We start from the raw sequence: 14,814 nt of genomic DNA, 5'->3' as shown, positions 1-14,814 counted from the left end.
TAACCAGGTAAATAGAAATTATAGTGAGGTACAATTATTGCTTACCCCTACAAATTTAAGCTAGTTTCATGTATTGGCTGGTGTGACCAAGTGGCAATCAGCATCCCATTAAGACTTTTGACCAATGCGCTCAAATATGCAATAACCAGTTATCTCCACAAGGGGGAGGCAGCGACCATCAAAGACTACAGAGGGGGCGTGATGAACTTGAGGCACTGTTCTCATTCCAATCCATATTGAGCCGTTTCGCACACGAGAGATGTTAGCAGGGTTGGTTGTAAGGCGGGTGTGTTAGGCCAATAGCCTGGCCAATCATCATTGTTCCTCCCACCTCTGTCTCCAGATCCACAGACTTCCTCACCTGCAATATTGTGACAGCAACAGACAGCAAGTAACCATGTTATGTGTAATCCTATCAACAAATGGTGGTGAATGATTTCTGTTTGTCAGCTTCGCCATTTAAACCGAAATCATGAGGAACCTCATCTGTGAAAGTCCTTACTGTCCATGAAGTCAGTGTCCTGTCGAGCCTGCTGCGCTGGTCTCAGTTTGATGGCTACCAGCCTCAGCTGACCGATCAGCTGTCTCGTCCTCCCGCCACCTCTGGCAGGTACATGGACAAACAGGATGAAACACAACAAAGGCGTCAACAATGGTGACCATGTTGGATCAATGGGATGTTGTTTTTACCAACAATGTCTTATTTCATATAATAGTATTGTGTAGAGTTATTATATTGTACATAACATGTGGCCATATCATTCAGTTCACCCACCCATATATATATTAAAAAAAAAATCACTCTTCCCAAACACAAAAATCCCCTTTCAGGTTCAGTCAGTGATAGGAACTGCGCGTGCATTTCATGCTTGCGGAATAAGCGCAGCAGCACGTCCTGTTGACCTTGCATTCCTAAATAACTTTTGTTGTTGGCGGACCAAATGTCCACGGTGGTGGACACATGATCCAGGGAGGACTCGAAAAAAATAATAGCTTAAGATTCCATGTCGGTGCATAACACTTGTTCAGGTAATGGGAAAATGTTTTCCTGTCGGATGTTGGCTTGCGAGTCGCGGGTATTTATTATGGTATTTATCCTAGAGTTTTTCTAAATCTGGGCGATTCAATGGTCAACAGGGGGACGCACAAGCAGCTACGTCACTCAATTCGATCGCTTTCGCTATGGCAACGTGCCGAGGCAAGCAGGCGCTGCAGACACACAGGCAGCACGCATGCACGCCCCACAGACTTTACACGCAGGCAAACACGGCTTTTGTAACGCAGGAAAGCGTGCTACTATAGTCTAGTAAAGTAGTGTAGTTACCGATATTTTACATGTAATGCGTTACTTTACTTCGTTACTCCAAAAAGTAATATCGTTAACCCCAACACTGGTTAAGAGACATCTGAGTGAGTTAACCAGGACGCAGTGGCAAACCTGATGATGGAAGAGCCCTTTGGCTCTGTGAGAATGATGCTTCCGGGCGGTTCTATTACAAGGTTTACCATTAGGCTTAAGTAGTAAGCATTATTGGCCATTAACACTAATATTCAGAAACAACACTCCATATTGCTTCAAGCAACACCAGTAGAGGCATATACTTTCCCCCGTTGCAAACCTGCAAAAACATAATTATTTATTAATGTGGCATTCAGTCCAATGCTTAAAATATAGGCTATCTGTGGCATTCAGTAAGCCAATGTTGTAAAGTGTTTAAAGTATGAACAAGTGTTTCTTTCTTTTCAATAGATAGAATTTTATCAATCACCTGTAGGAGAAATTTGTGGGGCAGGGCAGCGGCCCCGGGGGGAAGAAGGGGGGCATCTTTGCTCCGACGAAGAGTGTTCCGAGATGACGTGATGATTCATCCTCTAACAGGCTCATATTTAATGACTTCATGTCAGGATCTGACTTTGTCTTTGTGCTCTTTAGTGTGCTCCCTCCCCCTTTCCACCAGATGTCCTTAGATCACTTCACCCCCATCACCTGTGCGTCCTTGTCACAATCGTCCCACCTGTACCTCATTCACTGATCAGAATCTCCCCGTACATACACGTTCACTACTTTGTTCCCTCGTATGTTTGTTGTTTTTTATCTTGTCCCTTAAGCGCAGAACACACTGGCCCGCCATCTGAAATGTTTGGGGAGACTGGGATGGGTTTGGGAACAAATCTGTTCAATGTGTTTAGCTGTGGTCCAAGCTTCTGGAACAGCATGGACGGTGTCGGTCCGATCCAACACGCAACGTCTGAGAGCGCGAATGTGTGGGAGAGGCGGACTAGCGCAACGATACTAGCGCAACCCGGGGCCTCTACGGATTCTGTTTCTTGCATGGAAATTTCCTTTCCTAACAAGATGACCCGGAAATACTCGGAGGAAAGGTTGTTTGAATTCTAAAAATGCTTAGGAAAGGTGCCTCGATGCAACCTTTAAGCCGCCTTCAGCATAGGTGACTCCTCACCAACTTTTACCAAAGGAAAGGAGATATTTGTAACCCATGCAAATATCTCCATCTTAACCTGTCACACAAGCAGTACACATCCCAGACACTGCTAATACTTTGGCCATGTCCAAGTGAATGTCTGTCCTTGTGATTGATTGATTGATTGATTGATTGATTTATGTACGACAAGCCGGGCGGCCGTCACTACGTGCTGAGATGGACGTCGCCGCAGGTCGTCAAGGAGACCTTCGCCCCGCTGAAGGAGTGGAAGTACCCCTACATGAGCTGAGCTGGGGGCGTCCCAGTCCCTCTCCCCATACCTCTCCCCGTCCTCACTCCCTCCCGCCCTCCGTCCATGGTCCGTGGTTCGATTCCCTCGCCAGCGGTAAAGAGGCTCTGAGATTTGTCACTGAAAGGCCATCAAGATAAATAGAGATGAAGACGCTTCTGGTACTCTTCTTCTTCTTCATCTTCTGTCATCAGAGTGTTCCTCCGGGCATGTCTCTCTTGTGGAGACATGCCTATTTTAAATTAAACATACTTTAGCCATAGGAAACAAAATCTAAGTTATTCAAAGGAACATTATAATTAGCCATAAAAATTATGAATAGAAACCCCAAATATGTATTTTCTTTAATCCCGATAAAACAGAAGCCATAGTGATGTTGAGCGTTTGCATGTAAACGTAAAACCTTAATGTAACATTGGCCAACTGCTCATCCGTCCAGATTACCTTGATTCGGTTTTAAAGTCGTTCGTTTGTCTCTTGTTTGGTTTGTCGCCATTGCATCCAGAAGGCTAACGATACGCTAGTTAAGCTAGCTAACACTTGCTATGTACCAACTGTAATGCTAACGATGGCCTCCCACGTAGCATATGCACTTCCTGTTGACCTCCAGAGCTAAGAGCTGGGAACTTGTTACAATTGTTGCTTCTAACTAACTGCACTGTGAATTCTTTGATCGGATCAAAAAAACTGGAAAATAATAGTTTTGTTTATTTTCCAGGAAGGAGGGGGATGGCGAGGAGTGTGTTTTTCTCAACGATACTTTTGTGCGTTTTAATCTTTGTCTATAATATAGCAAAACTGATTTTATCATCTTCAAAATGTGCCTGTGTTTGCCACACACTATGAAATATTTTGGGCAGAATGTTTTTAATAATAGCCTATGAAATTATTAAATAATGATACGCCTCTGTCTGGTTTTAATTTAGTTTTATTTAAGGGTTTCTTTTAACATTCAACTGTCGAGAAACAAAATTAAAAATTCTTATGACCCCAAACTTGCATTTTTGGTGTCACAACCCTTTAAACAACACACCACTCAGCATTCATTAGTAGTCAATTCCTTGGTGTGAATCCTGAAGGCAGTGTCTGTATATCAACTACAGGACCGTTACTTCAACTTAAAAAAAAAAAGTCTTAAATTTGCCGTCAAATATCTAACTTATGAAGCACCAACCACACCTTAATGCAAGTTTGGACAGCACTGACCAAACAACCCATTACATTCGCTGGTGGCCATCCACTAGAGGGCGATATGGAGTCCGCTCCTGCTTTTCGATCAATTATATTGTGAGCAGCCTATAATTAATGTTGTGCAATAATATGGCTAATAAAAGGCCTAATTTAGCATGTTGAATTAATAGCAGTAATAATTAATTTAGTTTATTATCTAAAAATAGCTAATATTTGAGTAATTTGAAAAGTGGCACAGCTAAATACCATCGTCAGGATGTGAAGCACAGTCGTTTTTAACACAAGACAAACTATTTTTCTTCCTATAAAGGTATTAATTGAAAGTATCACCACTATTGTACCTGCAACAGGTTTGGCCGGCCAGTATGAAAACTTTGAAGGCATTTTTCTCAGTTTCAATGTTGGCGTAGTTACTGCACTTTGCCTTTGTAGGGCAGTATACCATCGTCAGGATGTGAAGCACAGTCGTTTTTAACACAAGACACCAAGTTTAAGCTCATTAACACATTGTGGTCAAAATTGATTCTCTCACTCTGAAAAGCTCATCAAAATGCTGTTGTGATAGGAAATATCAAGGTGATGAACTCTGGCCAAAGCAAGTGGGGGCTGCTGAACCATGTATCTGGACTCCCTATCATACACCAATGAGATGGACCTTTCTCCCATTAAACAGGGTTCTGCTCATAAACATTGCCATTCACACAACTTATCGTAAGTGTGAAAGAAATGGCCCCTATGGTGTGTGTGCCCCCCTCTCGCTGAAGGCTAGCTCTGGTGCTGAAAGAGTCTTCATTGTTGTCATAATTCTTCTCATGAAACAGAACGTGGTAAGAGTGTGGTAAACCAGCGAGGAATCCTCCCCCAACCCAGTAATGTACTCTAGATATAAAATCCATCACCACCACGTTTTTGACCTTGTCGCGTAGTGAGGAAGCACGCCATGAAATCCACACTTTTATTAAGAATGCTGAACAGATATATTTAGAACAGATATGATTTGAATGATATGATTGTGTTGGTATTTCTTCAAAATGGCATTTGAAGCGGTCACATATTTATAAACTTTCTTTTCATATTTTAGAAAAGCCATCTTGCCAGAAATGATTACGTAATACGTAAAGAGTAGAGCAAGAAAATAATTACGAGATCCACTTTGTGAGGATTAGGAGTGAATCAAAGTAGGCAACGCAGATTTTTGACAACCCATTGGCCTATATGTCGACTACTGCATGCACACTTATACGTAAACAATCATATTTAATCAAAACATTATTGTAATCATTTATTATTTGATACAGAAGGTTTGGGCTGCTCAAGAGGGACATCGCTAAAACCCGTTTCGTTTGAAATACTGGGCTCTGGCAACGACATCAGCGGAGTAGTCGTTGCCTGTGGTAATACGGTCCACATCGGCATTGTCGAGGACACCTTCTCCCATGTTGTAGGCCGCGAGCGCTCCTGAGGTGAAAGATAAGGGACAGAGTTTAGGCAGAATGTAGATTAAAGGCGCTGTACGATTTGAGAGTTAATCTTTCAGTGTAATTTCATCAAAATGGCATCGCCGTCCTTCAGCTATTAGCGAGTGAAAGGCGCTGTGAGAATATCTCTTCTGGTTGACTACCCCTGTCTCTGCATGAGACTATTCCGATTTTTACACCGAAATGCAACACTTCCCATTGGCCGAGAAACATAAGGAGGGAGGGACCAGAGGGGGAGGGGCCGTCACCTTGGCAGCTAAGTAAAAAATATTCCCCTCTTCTGCTCCTCTTCCTCTTCTGTAGGAGTGGAGGGGGTGTGTGGTCAGAATAGGAACTAATAATAATTAATGAATGAGACAAACCCTTCAGTTGCTTTTCACGGCTCCAACTGGGGAACTTCTTCTGGACAACTGGAACGAAATCAACCAGGATCTTAGTGGCTTGGTCCACGTGAGCCTCACTGTCCCAGGCTCCTCCTGGTTGGTGCCATCTCTTATCAACCTGTATAGGAGGAAGCCATGTTGCATAATATCACAACCGTAGACACGTTATCAGGTCACATTTGATTATTGACCACTTATTAATTTCAAATTAAATAACATATTTGCCATTGGGCAGGCTTTGGATGGTTCTGTCCATCTAGGACTAAAGGTTTTATGCTTATTATATTCATAGAATTGTAGATGCTAGACATAAATACTGGGGCTGTTTGAGACTAGAACTGTGTGTCATGATCAGTGAAATGGACTTATCACACCACATCAGACCCTTGACATGATAATATGTGATAGCAGCCGAATACAAATGTAGCCCTCTTACCTGCATCAGTCCATAGCCATTACCATTGTCCCCCAAACCCTTGGTGCCGGAGATGGCGGCACCACCCCGGGACTCTCTGGAGGCGACGGCAGTGATGAGAGCTGGGTCAACATCATGTTTGCGCGCCACATTCCCAATGATGGTCTTATATGACTTCATACGATCCAAATCATCGCTAGCCATTTTTTCCGATGCCTGTACACCACCTTTGGGAAAGATAATATGTTTACAGTACTGTCTTGGGCAGTGCAACGTTCACGACATGATTCTCTCTTCAATAAAAAGAATGGTTTTATGTGGAACCCAGTAATTGTACGGCGGTATGTGGAACAGCGGCCACCTACCGCCTGTCAGCCCGTTTCCATATGCTCTCGCAGTCTTGCTGGACGCTCCAGATGTTAAAACATTCATGATGTTTCCGTACTCTAGACACGTTCAGTTGATGACAATATTATTGACAATATTATCAACATATATATCATTCACTCGAATCATGTTGACCTCAATAGTTGTTTAGACTAATGTCTAATTGTGTGATGTCAGATTAAAAAAATAAACCTTTTTAGACAATAAAAATAATCTTCCTATAGTTTTCAGGTTGAGAGCATTTTAAAATTCTTACCCATGTTGGACATCTATCGAGAGATCCTTGCTGCAGAAGTAGAGACGTCTTGGGTGTTTCTGCTTCTTTCTCTCGTATACGACGATTAAATACTTTTCTTTTCAAATAGTTTTGGTTTCACTCTTTGTCAAAGACAGCCGTCACATGTAGAGGTCAAGATAGATAGAGAGAAAGAAAGATAAAGAAATATAGAGAGAGTATCTTCTGGACCCCCTTATCACAGACATTAACGAGATGGACCTTCCTTCCATTAAACACTGTGTTCTGCTCATAAACATTGCCATAAACTAAACTTCCCCCCTCTCGCTCTCCCCCTGATGAAGGCTAGCTCTGGTGCTGAAAGAGTCTTCATTGTTTTCATAATTCTTCTCATGAAACAGCACGTGGTAAGAGTGTGGTAAACCAGTGAGGAATCCTCCCCCAACCCAGTAATGTACTCTAGGTATAAAAGCCATCACGACCACTGGTAAAATTAATTGAAACAGATTGGATTCAAATTTAAGGAATTGGTATTTATTAGAGCTGTCAAGCGGTTAAAATATTTAATCGTGATTAATCGCATTAATGTCATAGTTAACTCTAATTAATCGCGATCAATCGCAAATTCTTTTTCTATGCTAAATATCCCTTGATTTTTTTGTCCCATAATTCTTCTCATTTTAATTCTCTTATCAACATGGTGAAGTGCATCGGCTTGCCTTGTGCAAATGATTTTTTATTGATAACAACATTGGCATATACACTGATCAAAACAGGACGATGCAAAAAAAGAGCCTATAGTGCAATTAAACGACTGCTTTGAACAAATGTCATTTGAACATAGCAGTCAGGCTACTGCTTCTTTGTTTTGAGCCAAAGAAAAAAAAAAATTTTTTTTTTTTTTTTTTTTTTTATAAAGTAATTGCGTTAATCGCGCGATAAAATTTTTAACGCCGTTAAATTTGGTTTGCGTTAACGCCGTTAATAACGCGTTTAACTGACAGCTCTAGTATTTATATATATATTTACACAACTGTTAGTTCCGACCAAGTAATTTGATTGGACAAGAAGCATTCCGTGAGTGCTGATGTAGAGTATAACAGCACTGGGACTTTTAACATGTATCACTCCGCTGTTTATGTTCTGTACCGTTAATTTATTAGCTAGCGAGTGTGTTTATGTGTTAGTTGGCAACGCTTCAGTCCTAGTCCAGTTGCGGAACTATTTGTGTTGGCGGAGCCAAATAAATCATGAAATAAACAAAAAAATGTTAACTAATTAATGGTGCTTGTAGAACTGTTGTATAAAAGCAATATCACACTCGAGGTCGTGCTGGTGTAGGGAACATCAGCACGGCTGTGATTATCTTCGGCACTCGGCCTACGGCCTCGTATGACCGAACCACAGCCGTGCTGATATTCAGTGCAACGCTTTCCCTCTCGCGTGATATTGCTTATATATATATAGATATGTTGACATTTTCATATACATATATTACGTATAATTCTTTTTATGGATTGCTGATCATATTTGAGGAAATCCATCGTTATAATTTAAATCAGATTGGTTTCACTTTAAGTCTTAGACGTAGTCAGGTGTAAAGGTCGATGCCATGGGTCTCCAAGCACATTACATCTTCAGCTGACCATTACTGTAAGCTGTATACGATGTGTTTGCCTAAATGTGAGGCGTTTTAATGATACTTACTCAGGATAGTTTCACTTTGAATCACCAACAAAGCAGGTGACCGCTTGGACCCGAGATAAGACCTTTTCTGTATGCTTATCTAAATGCTGTGTGCTTATTATACATTATTTATGATATTTTCATGGTATGCAGTTTGACATTGAATGCTGATCTATTCGCATTTGTGAAGTGACACGCTTTGTTGTAAGATTACTGATGGACCATGATTCAATGTTAGATCATCTGGTTCCACATGACCCTTTCTATCTTGTAGACATCTGCCAGCCAAAGGTCTCTGCAGGGAAATCCGAACTGACTGAAGGTTGCCCCGACTCGCCGGAAAGTCAGACTCGTTGAGCCCAACTAGGGGGGCGGGGGCAATTTGAGGGGCAGGGCAGCGGCCCCGTGGGGAAGAAGGGGGGCATCTTTGCTCCGACGAAGAGTGTTCCGAGATGACGTGATGATTCATCCTCTCACACGCTCATATTTGATGACTTCATGTCAGGAAATTTCCTTTCCTAACAAGATGACCCGGAAATACTCGGGGGAAAGGTTGTTTGAATTCTAAAAATGCTTAGGAAAGGTGCCTCGATGCAACCTTTAAGCCGCCTTCAGCATAGGTGACTCCTCACCAACTTTTACCAAAGGAAAGGAGATATTTGTAACCCATGCAAATATCTCCATCTTAACCTGTCACACAAGCAGTACACATCCCAGACACTGCGAATACTTTGGCCATGTCCGAGTGAATGTCTGTCCTTGTGATTGATTGATGATTGAGTGATTGATTTATGTATTGGTTCTGCTTGCTCCCCAAGGAACCAACGACAAGCCGGGCGGCCGTCACTACGTGCTGAGATGGACGTCGCCGCAGGTCGTCAAGGAGACCTTCGCCCCGCTGAAGGAGTGGAAGTACCCCTACATGAGCTGAGCTGGGGGCGTCCCAGTCCCTCTCCCCATACCTCTCCCCGTCCTCACTCCCTCCCGCCCTCCGTCCATGGTCCGTGGTTCGATTCCCTCGCCAGCGGTAAAGAGGCTCTGAGATTTGTCACTGAAAGGCCATCAAGATAAATAGAGATGAAGACGCTTCTGGTACTCTTCTTCTTCTTCATCTTCTGTCATCAGAGTGTTCCTCCGGGCATGTCTCTCTTGTGGAGACATGCCTATTTTAAATTAAACATACTTTAGCCATAGGAAACAAAATCTAAGTTATTCAAAGGAACATTATAATTAGCCATAAAAATTATGAATAGAAACCCCAAATATGTATTTTCTTTAATCCCGATAAAACAGAAGCCATAGTGATGTTGAGCGTTTGCATGTAAACGTAAAACCTTAATGTAACATTGGCCAACTGCTCATCCGTCCAGATTACCTTGATTCGGTTTTAAAGTCGTTCGTTTGTCTCTTGTTTGGTTTGTCGCCATTGCATCCAGAAGGCTAACGATACGCTAGTTAAGCTAGCTAACACTTGCTATGTACCAACTGTAATGCTAACGATGGCCTCCCACGTAGCATATGCACTTCCTGTTGACCTCCAGAGCTAAGAGCTGGGAACTTGTTACAATTGTTGCTTCTAACTAACTGCACTGTGAATTCTTTGATCGGATCAAAAAAACTGGAAAATAATAGTTTTGTTTATTTTCCAGGAAGGAGGGGGATGGCGAGGAGTGTGTTTTTCTCAACGATACTTTTGTGCGTTTTAATCTTTGTCTATAATATAGCAAAACTGATTTTATCATCTTCAAAATGTGCCTGTGTTTGCCACACACTATGAAATATTTTGGGCAGAATGTTTTTAATAATAGCCTATGAAATTATTAAATAATGATACGCCTCTGTCTGGTTTTAATTTAGTTTTATTTAAGGGTTTCTTTTAACATTCAACTGTCGAGAAACAAAATTAAAAATTCTTATGACCCCAAACTTGCATTTTTGGTGTCACAACCCTTTAAACAACACACCACTCAGCATTCATTAGTAGTCAATTCCTTGGTGTGAATCCTGAAGGCAGTGTCTGTATATCAACTACAGGACCGTTACTTCAACTTAAAAAAAAAAAGTCTTAAATTTGCCGTCAAATATCTAACTTATGAAGCACCAACCACACCTTAATGCAAGTTTGGACAGCACTGACCAAACAACCCATTACATTCGCTGGTGGCCATCCACTAGAGGGCGATATGGAGTCCGCTCCTGCTTTTCGATCAATTATATTGTGAGCAGCCTATAATTAATGTTGTGCAATAATATGGCTAATAAAAGGCCTAATTTAGCATGTTGAATTAATAGCAGTAATAATTAATTTAGTTTATTATCTAAAAATAGCTAATATTTGAGTAATTTGAAAAGTGGCACAGCTAAATACCATCGTCAGGATGTGAAGCACAGTCGTTTTTAACACAAGACAAACTATTTTTCTTCCTATAAAGGTATTAATTGAAAGTATCACCACTATTGTACCTGCAACAGGTTTGGCCGGCCAGTATGAAAACTTTGAAGGCATTTTTCTCAGTTTCAATGTTGGCGTAGTTACTGCACTTTGCCTTTGTAGGGCAGTATACCATCGTCAGGATGTGAAGCACAGTCGTTTTTAACACAAGACACCAAGTTTAAGCTCATTAACACATTGTGGTCAAAATTGATTCTCTCACTCTGAAAAGCTCATCAAAATGCTGTTGTGATAGGAAATATCAAGGTGATGAACTCTGGCCAAAGCAAGTGGGGGCTGCTGAACCATGTATCTGGACTCCCTATCATACACCAATGAGATGGACCTTTCTCCCATTAAACAGGGTTCTGCTCATAAACATTGCCATTCACACAACTTATCGTAAGTGTGAAAGAAATGGCCCCTATGGTGTGTGTGCCCCCCTCTCGCTGAAGGCTAGCTCTGGTGCTGAAAGAGTCTTCATTGTTGTCATAATTCTTCTCATGAAACAGAACGTGGTAAGAGTGTGGTAAACCAGCGAGGAATCCTCCCCCAACCCAGTAATGTACTCTAGATATAAAATCCATCACCACCACGTTTTTGACCTTGTCGCGTAGTGAGGAAGCACGCCATGAAATCCACACTTTTATTAAGAATGCTGAACAGATATATTTAGAACAGATATGATTTGAATGATATGATTGTGTTGGTATTTCTTCAAAATGGCATTTGAAGCGGTCACATATTTATAAACTTTCTTTTCATATTTTAGAAAAGCCATCTTGCCAGAAATGATTACGTAATACGTAAAGAGTAGAGCAAGAAAATAATTACGAGATCCACTTTGTGAGGATTAGGAGTGAATCAAAGTAGGCAACGCAGATTTTTGACAACCCATTGGCCTATATGTCGACTACTGCATGCACACTTATACGTAAACAATCATATTTAATCAAAACATTATTGTAATCATTTATTATTTGATACAGAAGGTTTGGGCTGCTCAAGAGGGACATCGCTAAAACCCGTTTCGTTTGAAATACTGGGCTCTGGCAACGACATCAGCGGAGTAGTCGTTGCCTGTGGTAATACGGTCCACATCGGCATTGTCGAGGACACCTTCTCCCATGTTGTAGGCCGCGAGCGCTCCTGAGGTGAAAGATAAGGGACAGAGTTTAGGCAGAATGTAGATTAAAGGCGCTGTACGATTTGAGAGTTAATCTTTCAGTGTAATTTCATCAAAATGGCATCGCCGTCCTTCAGCTATTAGCGAGTGAAAGGCGCTGTGAGAATATCTCTTCTGGTTGACTACCCCTGTCTCTGCATGAGACTATTCCGATTTTTACACCGAAATGCAACACTTCCCATTGGCCGAGAAACATAAGGAGGGAGGGACCAGAGGGGGAGGGGCCGTCACCTTGGCAGCTAAGTAAAAAATATTCCCCTCTTCTGCTCCTCTTCCTCTTCTGTAGGAGTGGAGGGGGTGTGTGGTCAGAATAGGAACTAATAATAATTAATGAATGAGACAAACCCTTCAGTTGCTTTTCACGGCTCCAACTGGGGAACTTCTTCTGGACAACTGGAACGAAATCAACCAGGATCTTAGTGGCTTGGTCCACGTGAGCCTCACTGTCCCAGGCTCCTCCTGGTTGGTGCCATCTCTTATCAACCTGTATAGGAGGAAGCCATGTTGCATAATATCACAACCGTAGACACGTTATCAGGTCACATTTGATTATTGACCACTTATTAATTTCAAATTAAATAACATATTTGCCATTGGGCAGGCTTTGGATGGTTCTGTCCATCTAGGACTAAAGGTTTTATGCTTATTATATTCATAGAATTGTAGATGCTAGACATAAATACTGGGGCTGTTTGAGACTAGAACTGTGTGTCATGATCAGTGAAATGGACTTATCACACCACATCAGACCCTTGACATGATAATATGTGATAGCAGCCGAATACAAATGTAGCCCTCTTACCTGCATCAGTCCATAGCCATTACCATTGTCCCCCAAACCCTTGGTGCCGGAGATGGCGGCACCACCCCGGGACTCTCTGGAGGCGACGGCAGTGATGAGAGCTGGGTCAACATCATGTTTGCGCGCCACATTCCCAATGATGGTCTTATATGACTTCATACGATCCAAATCATCGCTAGCCATTTTTTCCGATGCCTGTACACCACCTTTGGGAAAGATAATATGTTTACAGTACTGTCTTGGGCAGTGCAACGTTCACGACATGATTCTCTCTTCAATAAAAAGAATGGTTTTATGTGGAACCCAGTAATTGTACGGCGGTATGTGGAACAGCGGCCACCTACCGCCTGTCAGCCCGTTTCCATATGCTCTCGCAGTCTTGCTGGACGCTCCAGATGTTAAAACATTCATGATGTTTCCGTACTCTAGACACGTTCAGTTGATGACAATATTATTGACAATATTATCAACATATATATCATTCACTCGAATCATGTTGACCTCAATAGTTGTTTAGACTAATGTCTAATTGTGTGATGTCAGATTAAAAAAATAAACCTTTTTAGACAATAAAAATAATCTTCCTATAGTTTTCAGGTTGAGAGCATTTTAAAATTCTTACCCATGTTGGACATCTATCGAGAGATCCTTGCTGCAGAAGTAGAGACGTCTTGGGTGTTTCTGCTTCTTTCTCTCGTATACGACGATTAAATACTTTTCTTTTCAAATAGTTTTGGTTTCACTCTTTGTCAAAGACAGCCGTCACATGTAGAGGTCAAGATAGATAGAGAGAAAGAAAGATAAAGAAATATAGAGAGAGTATCTTCTGGACCCCCTTATCACAGACATTAACGAGATGGACCTTCCTTCCATTAAACACTGTGTTCTGCTCATAAACATTGCCATAAACTAAACTTCCCCCCTCTCGCTCTCCCCCTGATGAAGGCTAGCTCTGGTGCTGAAAGAGTCTTCATTGTTTTCATAATTCTTCTCATGAAACAGCACGTGGTAAGAGTGTGGTAAACCAGTGAGGAATCCTCCCCCAACCCAGTAATGTACTCTAGGTATAAAAGCCATCACGACCACTGGTAAAATTAATTGAAACAGATTGGATTCAAATTTAAGGAATTGGTATTTATTAGAGCTGTCAAGCGGTTAAAATATTTAATCGTGATTAATCGCATTAATGTCATAGTTAACTCTAATTAATCGCGATCAATCGCAAATTCTTTTTCTATGCTAAATATCCCTTGATTTTTTTGTCCCATAATTCTTCTCATTTTAATTCTCTTATCAACATGGTGAAGTGCATCGGCTTGCCTTGTGCAAATGATTTTTTATTGATAACAACATTGGCATATACACTGATCAAAACAGGACGATGCAAAAAAAGAGCCTATAGTGCAATTAAACGACTGCTTTGAACAAATGTCATTTGAACATAGCAGTCAGGCTACTGCTTCTTTGTTTTGAGCCAAAGAAAAAAAAAAAATTTTTTTTTTTTTTTTTTTTTTATAAAGTAATTGCGTTAATCGCGCGATAAAATTTTTAACGCCGTTAAATTTGGTTTGCGTTAACGCCGTTAATAACGCGTTTAACTGACAGCTCTAGTATTTATATATATATTTACACAACTGTTAGTTCCGACCAAGTAATTTGATTGGACAAGAAGCATTCCGTGAGTGCTGATGTAGAGTATAACAGCACTGGGACTTTTAACATGTATCACTCCGCTGTTTATGTTCTGTACCGTTAATTTATTAGCTAGCGAGTGTGTTTATGTGTTAGTTGGCAACGCTTCAGTCCTAGTCCAGTTGCGGAACTATTTGTGTTGGCGGAGCCAAATAAATCATGAAATAAACAAAAAAATGTTAACTAATTAATGGT

General features: G+C 41.3%; 2 protein-coding genes across 2 annotated transcripts; both read right to left on the bottom strand.

Annotated features, from left to right (window-relative positions):
• Positions 1-4,865: 4,865 nt before the first annotated feature.
• LOC115556519 (lysozyme g-like) lies at positions 4,866-7,236 on the bottom strand. The gene is made up of 5 exons (XM_030373614.1): positions 6,844-7,236; positions 6,566-6,646; positions 6,222-6,427; positions 5,765-5,903; positions 4,866-5,382 (listed from the first exon to the last, which is right to left on the bottom strand). Exons 1-5 carry the CDS (start codon positions 6,854-6,856, stop codon positions 5,252-5,254), a joined length of 570 nt encoding a protein of 189 aa, XP_030229474.1. The 5' UTR covers positions 6,857-7,236; the 3' UTR covers positions 4,866-5,251.
• Positions 7,237-11,571: 4,335 nt separating this feature from the next.
• LOC115556524 (lysozyme g-like) lies at positions 11,572-13,942 on the bottom strand. The gene is made up of 5 exons (XM_030373621.1): positions 13,550-13,942; positions 13,272-13,352; positions 12,928-13,133; positions 12,471-12,609; positions 11,572-12,088 (listed from the first exon to the last, which is right to left on the bottom strand). Exons 1-5 carry the CDS (start codon positions 13,560-13,562, stop codon positions 11,958-11,960), a joined length of 570 nt encoding a protein of 189 aa, XP_030229481.1. The 5' UTR covers positions 13,563-13,942; the 3' UTR covers positions 11,572-11,957.
• Between the last annotated feature and the right edge of the window lie 872 nt (positions 13,943-14,814).

The sequence above is a fragment of the Gadus morhua genome, chromosome 13 (genome assembly GCF_902167405.1).
Source record: "Gadus morhua chromosome 13, gadMor3.0, whole genome shotgun sequence".
NCBI lineage: Eukaryota > Metazoa > Chordata > Actinopteri > Gadiformes > Gadidae > Gadus > Gadus morhua.
Note: the sequence above shows the minus strand (reverse complement) of the source record. Positions and strands in the feature narration are given on the sequence as shown.